The 21,540-nt window shown below is 33.8% G+C and overlaps 1 protein-coding gene across 1 annotated transcript; it reads left to right on the top strand.

Annotated features, from left to right (window-relative positions):
* Positions 1 to 9,923: 9,923 nt before the first annotated feature.
* Positions 9,924 to 15,744, top strand: LOC133196247 (bestrophin-2-like). The gene is made up of 12 exons (XM_061332159.1): positions 9,924 to 10,147; positions 10,381 to 10,515; positions 11,952 to 12,118; positions 12,283 to 12,437; positions 12,526 to 12,603; positions 12,701 to 12,853; positions 12,939 to 13,019; positions 13,167 to 13,318; positions 13,409 to 13,543; positions 13,627 to 14,265; positions 14,983 to 15,246; positions 15,401 to 15,744. The coding sequence occupies exons 1-12, from the start codon at positions 9,969 to 9,971 to the stop codon at positions 15,465 to 15,467; spliced, it is 2,205 nt and encodes a 734-aa protein (XP_061188143.1). The 5' UTR covers positions 9,924 to 9,968; the 3' UTR covers positions 15,468 to 15,744.
* Positions 15,745 to 21,540: the final 5,796 nt, after the last annotated feature.

Here is a 21,540-nt window from a genome sequence, read left to right as displayed (position 1 = left end):
CATGATATTACATCAAACAGATATGTAGATTTGAAGAATTTTCTTCTAAATATCCTTCCACCACAAGAAATAGACCCCATAAATCTCGTTTCTTTACAATTTGGTAAGGAGTTTTTAAATTAAATATTGTATAATCCAATGTGTCATAAAAATTGAATTGTAATTAAAAAAAACTGAAGTTAGGGGTTCTGACCAAACTTTTCTTAAAAGCTGACGAGTGACATACCTAAAGGGTAAATTTAAAAATAATGACCGACAAGTCAAATTTTCCAAAAAAAATTTCAACTTACCATATTTTTAGCTCACCTGAGCCGAAGGCTCAAGTGAGCTTTTCTGATCACATTTTGTCTGTAGTCCGTCTGTCCGTCTGTCCGTCTGTAAACTTTTCACATTTTCGACTTCTTCTCAAGAACCACTGGGCCAATTTCAACCAAACTTGCCACAAAGTATCCTTGGGTAAAGGGGATTCAAGTTTGTTCAAATGAAGGGCCACGCCCTCTTCCAAGGGGAGATAATTAAGAATTCGTGAAAAATTAATGGCATCATTAAAAAATCTTCTTCTCAAGAACCACTGTGCTTGAAAACATGAAACTTATGTGGAAGCATCCTCAGGTAGTGTAGATTCAAGTTTGTTCAAATCATGACCCCCGGGGCTAGGGTGGGGCCGCAATGGGCGATCAAAGTTTTACATAGGAATATATAGGAAAAATCTTTAAAAATCTTCTTCTCAAGAACAGCAAAGCCATAATTGGTCATATTTACATGGAAGCATCCTCAGGTAGTGTAGATTCAAATTTGTTCAAATCATGACCCCCGGGGGTCGGGTGGGACCACAATGGGCGATCAAAGTTTTACATAGGAATATATAGGAAAAATCTTTAAAAATCTTCTTCTCAAGAACAGCAAAGCCATAATTGGTCATATTTACATGGAAGCATCCTCAGGTAGTGTAGATTCAAATTTGTTCAAATCATGACCCCCGGGGGTCGGGTGGGACCACAATGGGCGATCAAAGTTTTACATAGGAATATATAGGAAAAATCTTTAAAAATCTTCTTCTCAAGAACAGCAAAGCCATGATTGGTCATATTTACATGGAAGCATCCTCAGATAGTGTACATTCAAATTTATTCAACTCATGACCCCCGGGGGTCGGGTGGGGCCACAATGGGCGATCAAAGTTTTACATAGGAACACATAGTAAAAATCTTCTTCTCAAGAACAGCAAAGCCATGATTGGTCATATTTTTATGGTAGCATCCTCAGATAGTGTACATTCAAATTTGTTCAAATCATGACCCCCGGGGGTTGGGTGGGGCCACAATGGGCGATCAAAGTTTTACATAGGAACACATAGTAAAAATCTTCTTCTCAAGAACAGCAAAGCCATGATTGGTCATATTTATATGGAAGCATTCTTAGATAGTGTACATTCAAGTTTGTTCAAACATGACCCCTGGGGATCGGGTGGGGCCACAATGGGTGATCAAAGTTTTACATAGGAATACATAGGTTAAATCTTTAAAAATCTTCTACTCAAGAACAGCAAAGCCATGATTGGTCATATTTAAATGGAAGCATCCTCAGATAATGTAGATTCAAATTTGTTCAATTCCTGACACCCCCCCCCCAACCACTTTTATATTTAAACTTTTCATCCTTTCAAGATTGAAGTGATTTCTGCTTTTTCCTAGCCATAGTGCTCAGGTGAGCGATGTGGCCCCTGGGCCTCTTGTTTAACTATAACATCATATATATACATTCTAGTTAAAATTTCCAAACTGACAATATTATGAGATTGAAAACATTGTAACATGGATTTTAGCAATATATTTGAGAGGAAATTTACAGTTTTAGTCTCTATCAAGATGGTTTAGTTACTATCTCTATCTTATGTCAGGCCAGAAATCATTTTTACTTACTTTGATATCCTTTCACACTGTGACAGAATATCATTTTGGTATCCTTTCACATAGTGAGAGAATATCATTTTTATTCAATAAATAAATCACAGTATTTCGCTATTGAAAATGTAATAAATAGTTATTAAATGTATGGGATGTTACAATGTTACAGACGTTAAGATCATCTCTGAGTAATCTGACATTGATGTAAGATTTGTCTGAGGAGATCCAGTAATTATAAGAAGTCGTTTTGTCGTTATGTTGTCTTTACACGTGACAATTTGACAGAGGTCAAAGAAGGGGCCATTTACGTCATCTATAATACACATTTAAGTGTAAAATTGTGTAGCTTCAAAAGGCCCCAGGCCACAAGGTAATAAAATTGCAAGAGGCGCTGAATTACATCAATATAAAATATGCAAGTGTTTAACTGTGCGAGTCTGAAATATGCTAATACATTTGTTTAATTAAAAAATTAAACTGATATATAATGATTACTGAATTGTACTTCTAATAGAATTATTTTTTTTAATTGTTGTTGCATCAATATTAAAATTTGATTGTTTTTATTTTGAAAAGCTTGAAGTTGATTTTTTTGTGATAATGACAAATGGGACAGAGTTACGGTGCATATTTTGAATATTTAACTTGCAAACACGTGATTCTTTTCCGTTTACCATTTAAGAGGTCAAATGAAATGATTATGTACTTATGTCCCGTGTTCATTCATGCTAAGGTAAATGAGGAAAATACAATTAGTGCAAAATTCGCAATATTTACCATACAGGTAAATGTTTTGTCCTTCTCAATTTTGGCACTGTGTCGTTCTCTCTGACAATGCACGTGGTTCTTGTCACTTAGTACTCACCTAATCAGTACTGAAAAACACGGTGGAGGAAAAAAGAAAAGTACATTAAGGTATGTAAGACTAATCATATTTTATAGGATATAATGCCTCTTTATGAAACGTTTTAAAAATAGATTCTGAATTGATTCTGGAAATTTCCTAACGTCCACAGTTTGAACTAGCTACTAGAAAACCAATGCTCACTTTTGCAAAATAACTCTCATTTTACACAGAGTTTATCGTTATCATGTGACTACATGTTGTTGACCTGTCCGATCTCTGCTATTACAAATTTTTCTGACTAAAGTACAGTCTTATTTTGGGGATTAAGATATGGCCTCTGTTACTATACCGTAAGTAGTGTAAACCGTATATAAATGAGCTTCTGTGAAGCATTATTCTTTTTCTCTTGGGGTACTTCGTTTTTTCCTTAAAATCATATGATACAAAAACAGCAGGATCTCTCTCTTCTTTTGCTACAAGATTGTTTACATGGTCAAGATATTCGAGAAACTGGGTCGAAGAAATGATGTCGGTTTCTGATGAGGTGTAGATGAATTGGCGACAATTAATGGCCATAACATAGATCTTTCTGTCAGTGTTTAATTACTACCTAAATATTAAATGGGTCAAGACAATAAAGCTACTGCAGGATATGTTCATTAATTACAGATCTTGTTTTGACGCCTTTCAACAATCAGGTTTCTTTTCATCTCTAAAAGTAGACGTTTGTGATTTTTGGAGAATTAAAAAATGGAATGTGCGTTGACAAATGGTAAGAAAAAAGGGGGAAATTATAATTTTTATGCTTGGTAAGATACTAGTATATGGCTTATATTAATTGCCTGAATTAAAATTTTGATTTAAATTTTATGCAGAGTTGTTGCTTAACAAGTTTATGTTGTTAGTATAACAAATTGTTAAGGTTTGCTTTTTAAGATTATTTTTAGAGAAAATTAAAAAAAAAAACTTTCTTTCGTATTTCGGTTTACGGAATTTGAAATATTTTCTCTATTGTACGTCATGCGAGATAAACTTGTGTCATATAAATCATTTGACCTGGGTCTCAAAATTTTACAATGAGTGAGGTAGGTCAGAGAGGTGCTAAGACATAAAGTTGGTGTTAATTTAATAATCGTTCTACGAAGACGGAGTAATTGATACCAGTTACTTGATGACAATTAGAACAAAAAATTGAGGTTAAAATTTATTGTTCTTCAATGGCATTCGTATTGTCACCTGTATTAATTTACAAATACCATTTATAATACAGATAAAAGGGCTATTGTGAAAAGAGAAATGTTCTGTGCCTGTGTGATAGTTATTAATAAACATGTAACAATGTTAAAATTAAATTCTAATAGGGCAAAGGGCATTTGGCGTTGAAGTACTTAAAAACCCACTACAGCACAGGTTAAGGACATTGATTTCAGAATAAATACATATGATGTGCATATCTATTTAAGAGGACACTCGGTCTACCCATCTTAAATTTGAAGTATATTGTGGATATTTTAGACCTTTTCTTAGTTGAGTTATAAATTTAAACCAGAAATATATATGACACACGATACTTCTGTTTTTTGCAACACAGAATTCTGTTTTTAAATTTTTTCAATTACGTATGTGAAATAAAAAAAATCTTTCTATATAATACATTTATAAAGCGAGTTGCTCATAAGTTTACCAAACATTCCCCAAATGTATAGGAAATCATCTCTCGGGATATTTTGCAATATAGCAAACGTTTCCACTTAAGGTCAAGATCTAGTAAATGAGTTTAGACTTTAATCGTGGTGCTAGATACATTATGACGTCGTAATAGATTTAAACTTAATTTTTCCCGTACTTTATGACTGTAATAGAATTATATAGAAAATGAAGCATTTTCATGAAATTCAATTTGAAATCATGATAAAAGTAACCCCGATACCTTTATCAAATTTAATATTATTATATAGCAGAGATCAAAAAGATATGAAATACCGTTTCCTGGGGGAATGTAGGCAGTCTGGATATATTTCCTTTCTCTGAGTTGGAAAAAACTCCGAAAGGAGATGGGCGAACATAGCGTGCAGAAAGCCTACAGCTTTAGATATATACAAATCATGTTCAATTTGTGAATTCAGTATTTAAAGTAATGTTCTCATTATTGAAATATATGAAATTTGATAAACAAAACTTTTCTGAGGAAAATTTTTTCGGCAAAATTTATTCTTTTATTAAAAAAATAATGTGGTATTTGTGGGGTTCGAACCCTAACAATAAAAATCTTGAGTATCATTTTCTTTCGAGACTAGCACGCTAATCACTAGACTACACAAGTCCTGAAGAATAGTGGCATTAAAATCATGTTTGTGATATGACCCTTGACTAAATGGACTTCAAGTATTTCTCGAAAAGATGCGAATGCCATGTCATAAAAGTATATTTTTAAGGTATAGTGGGTCTTTGCTCCATAATTTTGGAAACCAAGAAATGTATATTTTTATGCAAACTTCGAGGATTAACTTTCAAAAAAATGGAGCGAAGACCCACTCATGTCGAAAAATAGTATTATAGTATGAGAAGATGACTCTTTTTTGCCCTCTTTAGTGTGTTTACAATATTTCATAAGCAAATAATTTCAATCTTTGTGAGATTTTTGCAAATTGTAGAGATTTTACATAAAGTATATTTTAATTTTAGATGAAATATCGAGGAAATTTTTGATAGAATTCAGATTTTGTCACACTATAGGCTTTTCGCTCGTCATGTTCGCCCATCTTCTTTATCCTTGATTTCCTTCATTTTTCATCGAAAATGTCAGATAAAAAATGTTTTTTGTTAAGTTTACCAAAAAATTATGTCCCGATACACCTTATTTTATCAAGCTATATTTGTAAAGGATCATTTAAAGAACTTGTTTCTCAAATTTGAGAAATCTGTAGGCACTTTTCATTTACTAGATCTTGACCTTTTGTTAATAACAATATAAATGAACACGAAGTACAAGATTCCGCATCAACAAAATTTAAATTTAAATTTAAATTAAACTTAAATTATGAAATGATGGTTAAAAAGGTACATGTGTCTTGATGGACCAATGTCATAAAATGTATTTAAAGCTGCAAATTTTCTTCACAATTTATTGAACATTGAAATTATTGTTTTGGATTTGAGAAGAACTGGGAACAGATGTTTTTATTGTTAAAAATGCATGCTCATAAAAAATTAAGTGAAGATTATTTTATTGGACTTGAACGCGGTATTTTTAGATCATCAATATTATACCTTTATTGACTGGGTTCGAGGGCAACATGCGTTTTGTCGGAGAGCACAGTCAATAAATGTTTTGTTACACCTTTTATTTCTATTTATTTATTTATTCATTATTTTTTACATACTTGTATCTTAAGCTTGTGCTGGCTTCCATGATGAAAATTTCTTTCACCCGAACTGCCGTAAAATTCGATCAATTCTGTCACTGTCGAGCTTCAACGATGCAAAACAGATTTAGCTTATCCTGCCAACAGTGTGACGTAAGAGGTCCAATATCTCATTGACAGGCTCAATATCTCACTCTGCGGTCAAACATCGGTTTTGTATGTCTGCTCAGTAAAGCATTGGAAATGTTAGACTTTTTAAGTATAGATTTATATAGGAACCAATTTTAAAAGGTTATAGCAATTCTTATTGCTATACTTATAAAAATTGTTTCCGTTATAAATCTATATAAAAACGTCTAACATTACCACTGTTTTACTAAGCGATCAAAAAAACTTATGTTGGGCCGCAGAGTGAGATATTGAGCCTGTCAATGAGATATTGTACCGCTATGACGTTTTGTACTCTCTCTTAAGGTTGTAACAGCTATATCTTATCAATTATCTTAAACATGGAAACCTGTGTAAGACACGACAAAATAAAAAGTTAAATGTATTATATAACAAAACATTTATTGACTGTGTTCTCTGGTAAAATGCGTTTGTCCACCCTTTAAACCAAACAGTTTGCTTCTTGGGTCCGACAAAATCCGATGCATAGTATTTCACACATTGGTAAACACTTCCAACAATAAAATATATTTCCCATAGAATATACAAAAAAAACTGTTTACGGTTAGGTTTGAAGGATTACTATGCGAAAAAAATAATATGTACTAAACCTTGGTGAAGGTTCGCTATATATACTAGTAATAATATTTCCGGGGGATACTTTACTATGGGCGAAGGTTTAATATGATGAGACTGGTAGCCATTGTACGTTACTACATAGAACACATTCCTTATTTCCTTTGCGATGCCACAGTCAAATTTATGGCAATTCTTGTGTTTTTTTGTACTAGTTCGGACATCTGTTTGAATCTGATGTGCTTCATTTCACGTTTTGGAACAAACTACGTACTTATTGTGCAGGAATCCCCAAAAACCCACTTTTTTGGATATATTAACTTTTTCCACCCCTTTCCACCTTCAGGCTTCTTTGTCTGATAAAAGTCGTATACATATATTGGAATTTCTGTGATTACTTTTTCTGCGTGAGCAAACTCTATTTGATTAGTTTCTTTTCAAAAAATTTTAAGGGCTCTACCTGTTGTTTGTCCAAAATATCTTCAAATTGAGAACTTGGACGTGTCTCCAGCATTATCTTTCTATTTTGGTATTTATCTACATTTCGGCAAATTTAGCAGGTTATCCAAAAAGTTTCATTCATGAGTATCTCAAGTCACATATTTACCAATTTTAATGTATGCCATTTTTCTTGTTAAAACAGAAGAAATGACTTTCCTGTCCAATTCAGCAGTGAATTCTTCTCAGAAGGAACAAAGCAATCTTCTACCGTTTTATTACTTTCACTCATTTTCCTACTTTTCCTTTGCAGCTATCAAAACCTATGTGACACCCCAGGACATTTCCTATGATCCGGGGCTATTAAACTTAGTTGAGTTCATTTTTCATCCCAGTCCCAATTTTCTGCAAAACATTCCTTTAGTAAAAGTAAAACTGTGATTAAAAAAAAGTTTTGTGGCGCCAAAATCTTAACTTTGTATGAGATGCCATTTAGTCTAAGAGCAAGTACAGTTTCCCCGTTATGGTCCTTCATCCATTTTGATTTTTGTCTATTCTGTTCCTTTTTTTTTAATTTCCTCCTCCTTCTGAAGGACTCAGCTTTATGGATACTCCTGACTAGGTTGCCTGATCGTCTTCCAAGAATTCACACTGGTCTAGTTATAAACCCCTGACTGTTGCTTAAGATACATTTCGAATCCTGTTTGGCGGACTTTAAGACTTCTGGAACTCTTGAAGAGTCATTCAGATATGAACCTGTCTTCTAAACTGTCCAGTTTTACTGTCATTGAAAGGGTCTAGTAAAGTCAAGTACGATGTCTCTTAACGACTCTTACCTTCATGGTATTTCCGGAGTATTGTGTTTGAATCTAAATGTAAAGAAAAGAAAAAAATTCCTAAATATATTATTAAGATTCCAGATTTATATATTACATTTATTTTTAATTTTATTAACAAGAACTAATTATTATTCATTATTCTTCTTATAGAATAAGTCGATTAAATTACGGTGTAAAGGAGATGGGTGAACAAGGCGTGCAGAATGCCTACAGCCTCAAAAATATATAAATCATATTCATTTTATGAGTTTAGTATTTAGAGTAAAGTTCTTATTACTGAAATTTGCGAAATTATGATAAACAAAACTTTTATGAGGAAAAATTTCACGACAAAAATTATTCTGTTTAAAAAAAAATGTGGTATTCGAGGGGTTCGAACCCTAGCAATAAAAATCCTGAGTATTATTTTCCTTTAAGACTAGCGCGCTAACCACTATGCTACACAGCTCCTGATGAATAGTGTACATTGTATTTTTAAGGTATAGTGGGCCTTTGCTCCATGTTTTTGCTAACCAAAAAATGTATATGTTTAGGCAAACTTTGAGGATAAACTTTCAAAAAAATGGAGCGAAGACCCACTCATATCAAAAAATTGTATTATAATATGAGAAAATGGTCCTATTAGCCCTCTTGTATATGTTATTTCAATGGCAAATAATTTTAATCTTTGTGAGATTTTTGCAAAATTTGGAGATTTTGCATAAAGTATACTTTACTGTTAGATGAAATTCAAAGAAAATTTTGTTATAATTGAGATTTAATTTTTCACCTTCATCTTTGTAGCACTATATAGGCATTTCGATCGCCTTGTTCGTGCATCTTCTTTCTGATCAAACTAAGACCAGCTTAACATTAGCTTTATCCTCGTATTGTCCCAAATATTTCCTTTGTAAATAGTTTATGGAGCGTTAAGAAAGTTCCCTTAGCTACCGTAAATCGTCAGCCATATTGCGATGGCATAGAAATAAATCAAAGTACAGAATGTACTCCTGGGATTTGTACTTTTAAAACATAAGAGAAAAAACATTTATCAATTATCGAAATATCTCTAAAATTATTACGTTAACATTAGTTCAAAATGTACTGTAAGCTGTGTAACAGAAGTACTTTATTAGTACAGTACATCTATATTACCAAACAAGACTGTGTGTATTCCAGAGTTTCGGACAGGTTTTGCAGTTAGCCCCTCTAATCACCAATGAACCTCTCCATCTAGTACCCAGCATGGAATATTGATCACAGTCTTCTTTCTATGCTCAATAAAATGAAAGCTGAAGAAAGCTTTAGACTTCATTCATTAACAGTAATAATTTCTTTAACCTGTTTTCTACATATTGTCAAATAAAAACGAAAGATTATGTGGTGTTTTAATTTCTTCAGCGGTGCATAGACATGTTTATCATTATCAGGGTACATTTGTAATTAAAAGTAAATTGTTTAACACAGAAGTGGAGTAATATAACATATAAAAGACCAGTAGAGCAGTTATTTTTCGCATAATGCCCTAGAGAGTTGGAACATAAGTTCAACCCCTCAAAACATGTTGAAATGTTAAGCATTTTTCAAAATCTGGATTAACATTAAAGAGAAAAGCCAAGTCCACTGTAAAAGAGAGGAAACACGAAATCGTATGATTAGCATTTAATTTTGACACTTTTTTCATCTTTTCATCATATGCTGATATGCACAAAACTTAACTGTTGCAAGCTAAATTTCCTCTAAATATGTTCAACTTTCAGCTTTCTTCAACAACTCAGTGGAGGGAAACTGAAGAACACCAATTAAAAGTTTGTGGAAATTTCGTAGTCTGTCTATTGTTAAAGTAAAAATGACAATAACGTACCAATTCCGGGTTGCTAACACTACCCTGGGAGGCTTTGTGAAGCTCTTGGGAATGTGGAAGGGTAGTGTCTACAAGCTTGTGTATAAGGAAATGATTATCTTCTCTAGTCTATATGCAGCCATCAGCCTCACATACAGACTAGCTCTAAACGAGGAACAAAGAGTGTACGTATGTATAGAATTTCTACATACAATAAGACTCTTTATAAAAATAGCTTTCAGAGAACGATAGTATTAAATCTTTAATCAATATGTTCAGAATGTGAAATAGGTGTTTCTAAAATTTTAGAAGCTACAAAGTTCTCGAAATGGCTTGAAATGAACAGGATTTAACATTATCATTATAAAAAGAAATATATGGAATGGATAAAGAATATGATTATTTTATCCTCTTTCAGAATATTTGAGAGCATTGCTCGTCACTGTAACAACTTTACAAGTTTAATCCCAGTATCTTTTGTTCTTGGTTTCTACGTCACAATGGTGGTCGGAAGATGGTGGCAACAGTTCAGAAATGTACCGTGGCCTGACAGGTAAAACATTACTCTGTTTATATCCCTGGAACATAAAAATAGAATTCACATAACCTCAAAAATGCACCAGTACATTACTGCAAGAAAATTACTTTATATAGATGCAAATATGAATATGGCAATATAAAGCCAGTTGAAATAACAAAAGGTGAGTCTAGGATATTTTTCTTTGATTTGAAAAAGAGCCTTCAATAGAATAAAAACAGTTATATTCAAATATGACATTCGTTAAGTGAATTGCTGTTGGATATAACACAAGAAATTTATAGTTATTGTAAGGTGCGAATCTTCAAGATAAGAAAAATGCCACATACGACGAAATGCCATGAAATGCTAATTAAATAATAACAGGAAACCACAGACCCAGACAGAAATTAACATTTTATACATTCTCTCGTTCTACGTCACTGTTTTGAATTAATGCACTATCCTATATAACCTCTGTTGATTCATTACTTTTATTTATATGAATATTTTCAGCATCCATTTAGAGTATCCATGGATTCAAGATCTGAAAAGAAAAGTCTAAAATGAAATACCTGCAACACTGAATAAATTATATTTCGGAAAATAAAAAATGTGAGGTTAATTAACATTTAAAGAGTATTTCCAAATGTGGTTTTTGAAACTGTTTCATTTTTAATCCTCATTGATTCTTTCCTTCACGTCATTGTTCATCATTGCGTCCTTACAGAACACCCACTTCCTTCAGGCCATTGTTTCATTGGTTCTCTTAAAATGGTCCTGAAAACTGAACAGATCCTATTAAGTATCTTTTACGTACACACATATATAAATACCTTCCAATACTGATAAAAAAATGTCAAATACAGAGAAATCCATGTTATGCTTATTAAAAGATACCTAGAAAAACAAACCAAAGAGTACTAACATTTAAAGAAAATTCTAAAGTGCTTTCTTGAAAACGTTTTTAGTAATATCAAAGATTCTGTCGTTTCGGCACGTCACTGCACATCAATGCATTCTTCTTGCACACTTATTCTTATGATCATCAATTCATTGCTGTCTTATCTTTGGCCCTGAATTGATACCCATCTAAACTTTCAGACGTAAACAGGCAGCCGAAAGTGGGTAATAAACCCCATCTACGGCTTAATTGATACTTTCACGAGATGCCGCAACACAAAATTATGAAATCATGAGAAATTAAATTGTCAAATTATACAAACGAATTCATATATGTAGTGCTTATAAAATAATACGAAACAATTAAAGAATATTCTAAAAGAATCAGGCACTCTCTCATTTCGTATTAGTATTGCTTATTCCGTTCCTCAATCACAACCATTTTCTTATGACAAAGCATTGTAGCTTCTATTCTTTCTATGGTTCTGATTAAAGTGCAAATCTAAGCTACCTACCTTTAATTTGAATATACTTCAAATTGTCTTTTGTATTTGATTTGCTGACGGTAGAACTTTGTACCTGATGTGCTGCTATCTCCAGGGAAAGGACGACAAACCCCGGATAATCCGGAGAACTGTAGCCCGTTATATGATGTTTGGCCTCATCTTAATCTGTCGGTCTATCAGTGTAGCTGTAATGAAGAGATTCCCAACTCTAGACCACATTGTTGAGGCAGGTAATCCTTTACAAGTCAAGTTTTTTTTTTTATTCATTATCGGGAATGTCCATTACTAGTATATTTCGAATGATATAACTGACTGTCCTTTCTAAATCAAAAAGTTTTGTATTTAGGTTTTTCTGACACTTTTTTCTTTTGTTTACTTTTCATACTTTTTGCAGGTTTCATCACAAGTGAGGAAGCCATTCTGTATGAAAAAGTAGATTGTAAATATAACAAATTTTGGGTACCACTCATGTGGGCAAACGCAGTTTTATCACATGCACGGAAAGAGGATTACATCAAAACTGACTGGGGGCTCCGAATGGTGATTGAGGTAACAAATTAGTTGATGGTGATATTCCGTGCCTCTCTTGTTAAGTTCTTGAAATTTATAATAACTTGCTGTTAACTGTATATTTCAGTCAATCGCCGATTTCCGAGACCGATGTTCATTGTGTTTTGTGTACGACTGGATAACAATACCTTTAGTTTACACACAGGTATAATACCTCAGTCTATTTCAAATAATAATATACTAACAAAAACTGCAATTTTACCTTGTGCCACTTTCAGATCCTATGTTTTGAACTATCTTAGGTTGTGACTCTTGCAGTCCATTCGTTCTTTCTCACGTGCTTGATAGCGCGGCAGTTCCTGGATCCCACTAAGCGCTACCCTAACTATGAGTACGATATGTACGTACCCATATTCACACTCCTAGAATTCTTCTTCTACATGGGTTGGTTAAAGGTACCGTTGCTTTTCTTATATTGGAATTAAAATATCATTTTTGTATCTTAACTTGCTAATTTTTATTTTGTTCCTTTCCTTGAAGGTTGCCGAACAATTGATCAATCCTTTTGGTGAAGATGATGATGATTATGATATTAATTGGCTTTTAGATAGACATTGGGCGGTAAGCTAATACGACTTTGAGTGGAAAACTAATTCAATCATTCATAAGTCAATGCTTTCATCTTTTTAATAACTGAGAAATGCCCAACAAGTATTTTGTCCTTTTATCTATGTTGTTTGTGTTATAGACAAATCTTGTACATTGTAGGTAGCCGTCACTCTTGTTGACGAAATGTGTGGTGATTTCCCGCCATTAATTAAGGATGCCAATTTTGACGACGGTGTAACTGAATTACCATATACCAACGCATCACTAGCGTCCAAGAAGCCAATGTTCCTTGGTTCAACTTACAATTTAGCGTGAGTACTTTTTAAATAAACGTATAGTGTATTCTGTTGAAGACAGATTTGAATTTTTATGTAATTTATATTGCTGTTTTCTTCTTCAAGGTCTGTTCCTCTCCAAGATCAGCGCATTATCCACCCTGATGAAATGGTGGACTACAACGATAACCGCAATCGTCGGTCGTCTGTGTTCAGCCACAACTTTGCGGGATCCATGCTAAGCCTTATAAGTGGAAAACAGTAATTTCTTCTACAATGTATTAATTCAGTTCGTTTAATCGTTAGGTTCATACAAGTATATATAAGTATCTGTTTCATTTCAGTCCATCAAAGTACGGTGATCAGCTAAGCATCCCATCGCAGCGTTACTCTGTTCACCTAAATCCACACATGGATCATCTTCATTATCCTGGACAGGCAAAAAGGACCCATTCAGTGGTAGGAACCACAGAAAAACCAAAGAGAAAAATTTCATTCGAGGTATCAGAAGCTCGAAGAGGATCTGCCTGGTCGTCTGATACCCGACTGAATCAAGCAGATCCAGATTGGCAGGCGAGGTCACGTGCCAATACAACCGGCAATGAACCAGAAGACATTCCAGTTGACAAGAATCAAAGAAAAAGGAAAAGAAGTTTCCCATTAAGTTTTTTGTTCAAGTTGGCAGACTCTAGGAAGAATTCTTCAGGTTCCCTTGGTTCTTCAAAAACTGTGAGATCACGTGATGGTAATGAAGGGGATCCTGATACAACTCCAGAATATGTTCCTTTAAGAAGAGCTACAACTATTGGTCCGTTTGCAAAAAAGAACTCAATAGACAGAAGAATCAACGATAGGCGAAGGAAAAAGAGTGCTCCGTTGTCCTTAATGAAAAATCAGTATGAGCAAGATATTGCAGAAAATAACTCTACTGACTCGCTTCCTTCAAAGCTAGATAGCCCAGCTATCAGACACAAAGCTTCAAGGTACAGGAAAAGAAGGAGATGGATATAAAGCACAGTCATAAAATTAAATGTAGATCAAAAATCTTAAGTAATTATTTTAATTATACTTCAGTACAGAGACTGCTTGATGAAACTGACGTACATAACGTCTTATTAAACCGCTTTACATGTGGGTGTATATCGTGCAAGTATCAATGGCAGTGCCTTGTTTTTATGATAATTCTTTACAATACTTTAAATATATACTATTAATGCAAGACAATTATTCCTGTACTCTAAGAAATAGAAGCACTAACAAAATATCGACATACTCAACAGGACATGTGTTGTCACATATTTGTTGTTCAGAGTTCACCTCTAGCTATAAACGTAACAGGAATATTACTTAAATTACAGCTTTGCATTAATACACTTGTAGCGCTGGGACAAAGATGTCTATTGTATTCGCATTAAAAAAGGTGTTCCTGTATATTCGTTGGTTGTAACTCTGCATTTACTAACACGCTTTCACAGGTTGCGTAGGAAAATGTCCCTAGACAGCAAATTGTGAGTAGAATTAGAGGTTTATATTTTCATTTCCAGATGGAGTAATGGGTGCAAGGTGTCGGTGTGGTGGTGGTGGTCATGTTGTTGGGGTTAGGTTGCAGTTTTTAAGTTTAATTTTGTATGTTTGAAATTATTTCGGAGAAGACATATTGGAATTAATCTTGTTTAAAAGAAATCCCTGTTTTTTGGTAGATTCACCATAGAACAAGTACCAGACGATGTTCCTTTAGACGAGGAGTCAATTTCGGTTCATCAGAGAAATGCTCAGAAAATCAAAGACTCCATAAGTGGAAAAAATATTTCTCGTGCTCCGAATTTGTCTGCCATTGAAGAGGGCGGGACGATCACCAGCATCACACAGATTTTACCGGAAGATGACACAGTTCCAGCTCCGGATGTTATAGAGGAAGTACCAGAGGAGAACATGCCCTCAGAAGTTTTTGTTGAGGAAAACAGGTAAGATGGAAATATTTGAAAAAGAATACTTGAAATGTATTTTAAAATACATACGCAAAAATTTAGCTAAATATCTTTTCTTGAATATTTATTTATTAAATGTTATGCATATTTTATTATAATTTGTTGATAGGACTCAAAATCTTATTTGTAGGAAAAATGAAGAAACAAAACCACTTTTAGATAGACCTATACCAACCATTGTGATAGAGGAATGGTGATTAAAGAGCTGTAAATCTCTGTTCATTAACTAACAGTACCTATCTTTTCTTTTTGCTTTAATCATACGTTAGTAGAAGTATACAAGAGATAAAAGGGGGGCCATGCCTAAGACTGGTGTAATATCTGAGTTACAAAATCGAGATGAAATTTGTGGGCGGTATTACATCTTTTTGGATTGAAATTCATTTTTACGATTATTTCCCATTATCCAATGCTCTGATTACCAGATGAGTTATAAGCTATCTATCCATACAATGCAAGTAATACAGAATCAGGGATGGGGTTATCATAATAAGTAATCGTAATCAGCTGTAATCGATTACAGTTTGCTGTCTTATCATGAGTTATCAGTAATACTGTAATCATGGATTTCTTATGATTTCAAGTACTTGTAATTTAATTGATTACTCTGAAAAAAGGTCTTAAGCATGATTACTTTTTGATTATTTTTTGATTACAATGGTGAAAAAGAAGTGCATAAAATAATTATCTTTGATGATATTCATCAAATATTTTTTTAGTCTGCAAATTTGTGAAATTATAGACTATATGTAGATATATCTTCTACATTGTTTTTAGATTTTTTTTAAAGTCAGGTCCATTGACCTTGTGGTGAGTGAATCCCCTCCGTTACTAGCTATATTCAATGGTAATTTTCAAAATGCTTTAGCAGCTTAGCAATTCACATAGCGTGGCTAGATACATATACAATATGACTTGTATGCTACGCAACATTTTCTTTTCAAAGGGTTTTTTTCTTCCAAATCATGACTCCGGGGGTAAGGTGAGACCATAATGGGTGACCAAAGTTTTAAATAGGAATATAAAGGAAAAAATCTTGAAAAGTCTTCTTCTCAAGAACAACAAAGCTATTGTTATTGTCTTGTACACTGTAGTTTTTAGCAAAAATTGGACAATGAGATGGAGTGTTCGAGAAAGGGCTAGGAGACGGGGAGTTCAATATAACGTTGCAAACAACTTCCATGTAGTTTTATTGGAAACTTTTTTCACTGATAATTAGAAGATATAAGTATATGTAGTTCCATTTCTGTGGAATGTAAAATATTCATTTCAGAAGTTTATGTTTGGTCTGTTAAATATTAAAAGCGCAAAATAAAAACATGATTCAATTTTCTATTTCAAGCTCTTGTCTGAAAAAAACCCCAAACTTTTACCTCCAAATAAACTCCCTTTCAAAGAATCTTTTTTTTCATATTGGATTTTATCAAGTAATAAAGACAGAGTAAGCTTGTATCCTAATTCTTGATTATTAAAATATTACGAACCCTGGCTTATGTGAACCTGAAGTCTGTCGTGTGGCCTACCTGTTAAAATTGTGCACATCTCCAGTTGAAAAGAGAAATAAATAGTCCTCAACTATTTATCAGAGTCATGTATCTTTTATTAAGGTCGAGATCTAGTAAATGTCTACAGATTTCTCCAATAGGAGAAATGAATTCCTTTAATATTCCTTTAATATTGCAGAAAACCAGTGAAAAATTGTTCGTTTTGTTTCTATATCAAAGGAAATGTAGCCTGTAGGTTGCCTACAGTCTCTCAGAAAACATTTATATAATTCTTGACCTTTTCTTCAAAATAATAAAGACATAAACAGGTCACTAACACTTCGTGAGAATACACAGATTTATTTTGTTGCAAAGCTAGAGGTACTATGTGTAATGAGCTCTCATATAATGATACCCCCGCTCCAAGATGAATAAAATGGTCCATTCTTTACTATGGGAAAACCCAAAAATGTGTCCGATCAAAACGTTGAACAGGAGATGCACGATGACATTATGTAATAAAGATTCCTTAAAACGCTCTTTAATTTTTTTTTTATGGAGTGACACAGGAGTTGCAAATAAGAGATGGGTGTCCCCAAACGTAATGGACAGACGGACGGACACCCCTGTGACGCTTTTCAAGCGGGGGCATAATCAATCTATCTGAGCATTCTTTCGATATGTTGGTGATCTGCTAATGTCTATTTAAAAGTTCACAACTTTAGCTCCAATCCCTACTAAATACCTTTTTGGTGTCCACTCGTGGGAATCCTTCGCAATTTCAACCTTAAGGTGTTCGTTTCCAGTTTTCTTTTATACAGCCCGCTTGAAAAAACGATGGGGATGTCCATCCGTCTCTCCATCTGTCCTTCCTTCCGTCTATCTTTTATACTTGGGGGTAACCATCTCTTATTTGTAACTCCTATACCACTGAATAAAATTTAATGAGACGTTCAAAGAATCTTCATTACATAGTGCCATTGCATGGCCGTAGGAACCGGGGGGGGGGGGGGGGGTGTGCCCCCCAATAATTTTGCCGATATATAGATTACTATAATAAACATAGATATTATATGCTTGTGCCCTTTTTTTTTTCTTTTTTTTTTTTTTTTTTGCTTATCAGGAAATTTTTGGTAGTGCCCCCTCAACTGTCAACTGAAAAATGTATGGCTGTGCCGCCCCCCCCCCCCCAACTGAAATTGCTTCCTACGGGCCTGCATTGTGATCCTTTGTTTTACGTTTTGATTGGACACATTTTTTTGGTTTCCCATACCAAAACATACCATTCTTTCTAATGTTGGGGGTCCCCATCCCTTATCTGCAATTCCTCCTATACCACTAAATAAAATTTAATGATATTTTCACAAAATCTTTATAACATAGTGTCAAAGTGCAGCTTCTATTTACATTTTGACAAGCCATATATATTTGGGCTTTCTCTCATCAAAACATGGACACGGCCATTTTTCCTATAATATTGAAGGTACCCTTCTCATTTCCGCAACTCCTTTCATACCACTAAATAAATTTAATGAGACATTCATAGAATCTTTATTACATAGTGCAAATGTGACCTACTATTTTACTTTCTGACGAATACATTTGTGGAGTTTCCAATAGCAAATCATGAACACTGCCATTCTTTCTATAAAATTGGGGATATACCCATCTCTTATCCACAACTTCTCCTATATCACTCAATAAAAAAGTTAAGAGACTCTCACAGATTTTTTTTATTTCATGGTGTCATTTTGCACCTCCTATTTAACATTTTGATCGGACAGATATTTGGGCTTTCTCAGAGCAAAACATTGACTTTGCCATTATACTGATGTGGGAGCGGGGTGTCATTTTGTGAGCTCAGGGTTCACAGTACCCCTAGTCTTTATATTGTACGTAGGGTGATCAAAAAGTTCGCGAACTAATTGAATTAATTCCATAAAAGAAATAAAATTAGGTTTCAGTGTTCATTATTAAAGTAGGCCTAGTCCTCTTCCATTTTAATGCACATCTGCTACCGTTTTGCCCATGCGCGAATCAAGTGATCCAGTCGGTCACGTGACATGCTCAGTTAGCGTTCTGTTCACAGAAGCTGAAAGGTTTTTCCGAGTCTTATATTTCTTACCATGCAAGTTGTTTTTTTATAACAAAAACAGTCCATTTGTCAAAAATGGCCAACTCTCGGCAATAGGATTGGTGGATAAGGATATCCTTCCCCAGAATGAGCATGGTCACCATTACAACCCAAGTCCTCTGTCTTGGGAGCGTCGTTTATCCAATGTGGAAAAAGTATTTGTGACTTCTTTTTTCATATCTCCTATGTTTAAAGTCTAAATTAAATAATATTTTAGGGATTTGATACTTATGTTATTGTTCAGATATTCAACTATTTTTCTAATTGTAATTTGTCGATCTTTCAAAACAAATTGCTCAACTAAGGACACATCTTTTTACCAGCTTGCTGTATATTTATCCCATAAAGTATGGGCGCCTTCTTTAAACACGTCCGATGTTTAAAGTCTAAATTATACAATATTTTCATGCCCCCCCCCCTCCCCCGACAATTTTGCCAATATATAGAATACTATAGAAAACTTAGTTATTATATGCTTGTGCCCCCTCAGTAAAAACGGTTGATGACATACATAACACCTAACGTTATATGTGTGCCAAATTTCATTTTGATCTGAATTTGTGGTTTTGTAAATATAGAGATAGTTCGCGAACTTTTTCATTACCCCTCGTATTTGTACAATTTTGGAAGAGAAACCCTTGTTTATTATTAGGTACATACATTTACTTTGTCTGCTAACACGCATATAGGGGAAGATAAGATATTCAAAGAATTAATATATTTTCACAATATAATCAATAGAGCTCCACCCTTACAACAGATCCCCTGGCCCTGGGGCTATGTTTCACAATTTTGGAAGAGCCACCCTAGCTTTTCATAACAATTACTTAGTTTATCTGCTAAATACCCAAGAGCAGAGAATTTCAAAGAATTAATGCATTGTCACTATATAATCATTAGAGCACTGCCCCTAACCAGGGTTCGACACTAATTTTTTTACCTTGGTGGACCGCAGGTCAAAAATTATTGGTGGACCTTCTCAAATTCTGGTGGACCTTCATAAATGTTTGAATTCATTACACAAGGCTTGAAACTAACTTATGTACCCAGTCCAGTCAGACTAATATAGTATAAGTTTAACCATGCAGTCAAACTGAAACAAATCAATTAGTCAGGAGTTTTTCAACAATATTCTTTAATATATTTTCAATATTTAAAAAAAAAGAACACAATCTATATCTTCAAACAATTTGTTATTTTAATATCATTTATTTACAATGGTAAAAACCAGCATTTATTTTGCTTCCAATGGTAGATAAAATTTAAAATCCCAATAATTAAGTTGTACATATAAACAAGTGAATTTTTCATGTATCTATGGCTAGAACAATTTTTCACTACGATGCAAAACAACAAAAGTATATGTATTTATTTATTATTTTTTAAATTATTATTTATTCAAATAAACTGCAATCATTTGATTCTTTTCTGTGATTTAATGTATAGCAGAAAAAAAGAAACTGCAGATAACGTGTTCATAAAATATAAATTTTGCCTGTTTGAAGATCTAAACAATGCATAAATGCAGCTAATTATCTCCAAACCTGGCCATCAGTGTGCGTTCAGGCGTGAAGTGATTTCCAATTCAATTCAATCCTTTATTCACTCAAAACCAGATCACTGGTACAAGAGGTACGTACATATATACAAACAAAAATTACAGTCAAGGGTAAAAAAATAGACAAGGATATAAAGAAAAGAATGGGGTAAACATATAATCTGTTATATATATGGAGGATTCAAGAAGGACAGACAGTTTTGAAAATTTCCTGTAACCCAGTGTAAATTTTCACACCTTTCTGTGCATTAAATAAACAAAGGACAGATTGACTAATTTGGCAAGAATTTTACATGCTTCTTTTTTCAAAGTCCGTGTTGAATGTTCTTGCGTTTCAATGTTATTGTTATTGTAGTCATCAATATTACATGTAAGATATATTTAGATAATACAAATTTTACCATTTATTTATTGCAAAATACAAGTATGGATGAATTAATTGTTTGATTTACGGATGCTGATTTTTGAAAAAAAGGAATTTTACTGTGTATTTTTCAATACGGTGTTTAAATTTTAAGTGGACCGACGGTCCACCTAGTCCAGAACATTTGGTGGACCTTCCAATTTTTTGGTGGACTCGGGCCGCCAGTCCACCGTTAGTGTTGAACCCTGCTAACACCAAAATCCCTGACCCAGGGGCCATGAATTTCAAAATTTTGAAAGAGGTAACCTTGTTCATTTTAACCTCGCACTTTGTTTACATGCTTAATTCCAAGGAGCAAAGATTTTGAAACAATTCATACACTTTCACTATATAAGCAATACACCCCCACTAACACCAAAGCCCCTTGCCCAGGGCCATGAAATTCACAGTTTTAAAAGAGGTACCCTTGCTCATCATAACCATGCACTTAGTATATTTGCTGTATACACAGCGGTAGAGAAGATTTTCAAAGAAATAATGCAATTTCACTATACAAAACAGGGTCTTGTTCTAACACCAAAATCCTTTACCCCGGGGCCATGGATTTCACAATTTTGGAAGAGGTACCCTTGCTCATCATTACTCTGCAATTAGTTTGTCTGCTTAGTCCCAGGGGCAGAGAGGAAGATTTTTTTTAAAAAAAATATGCATTTCACTATATGATCAATAA

Source organism: Saccostrea echinata, unplaced genomic scaffold (assembly GCF_033153115.1).
Source record: "Saccostrea echinata isolate AGI-Se365-2 ecotype Australia unplaced genomic scaffold, CSIRO_AGI_Sech_v1 ptg000030l, whole genome shotgun sequence".
NCBI lineage: Eukaryota > Metazoa > Mollusca > Bivalvia > Ostreida > Ostreidae > Saccostrea > Saccostrea echinata.
The sequence above is the reverse complement of the archived record's forward strand: the minus strand, read 5'-3'. Positions and strand labels throughout refer to the sequence as shown.

What these genes read in the sequence shown, in the direction of transcription:
- LOC133196247 (XM_061332159.1), top strand. Translation starts at nt 9,969, where the DNA reads ATGACAATAACGTACCAATTCCGGGTTGCTAACACTACCCTGGGAGGC. An exon ending in AATGTACCGTGGCCTGACAG is followed by an intron (nt 10,516 to 11,951) that starts GTAAAACATTAC and finishes TGCTGACGGTAG; the next exon opens with AACTTTGTACCTGATGTGCT. An exon ending in TACCTTTAGTTTACACACAG is followed by an intron (nt 12,604 to 12,700) that starts GTATAATACCTC and finishes GAACTATCTTAG; the next exon opens with GTTGTGACTCTTGCAGTCCA.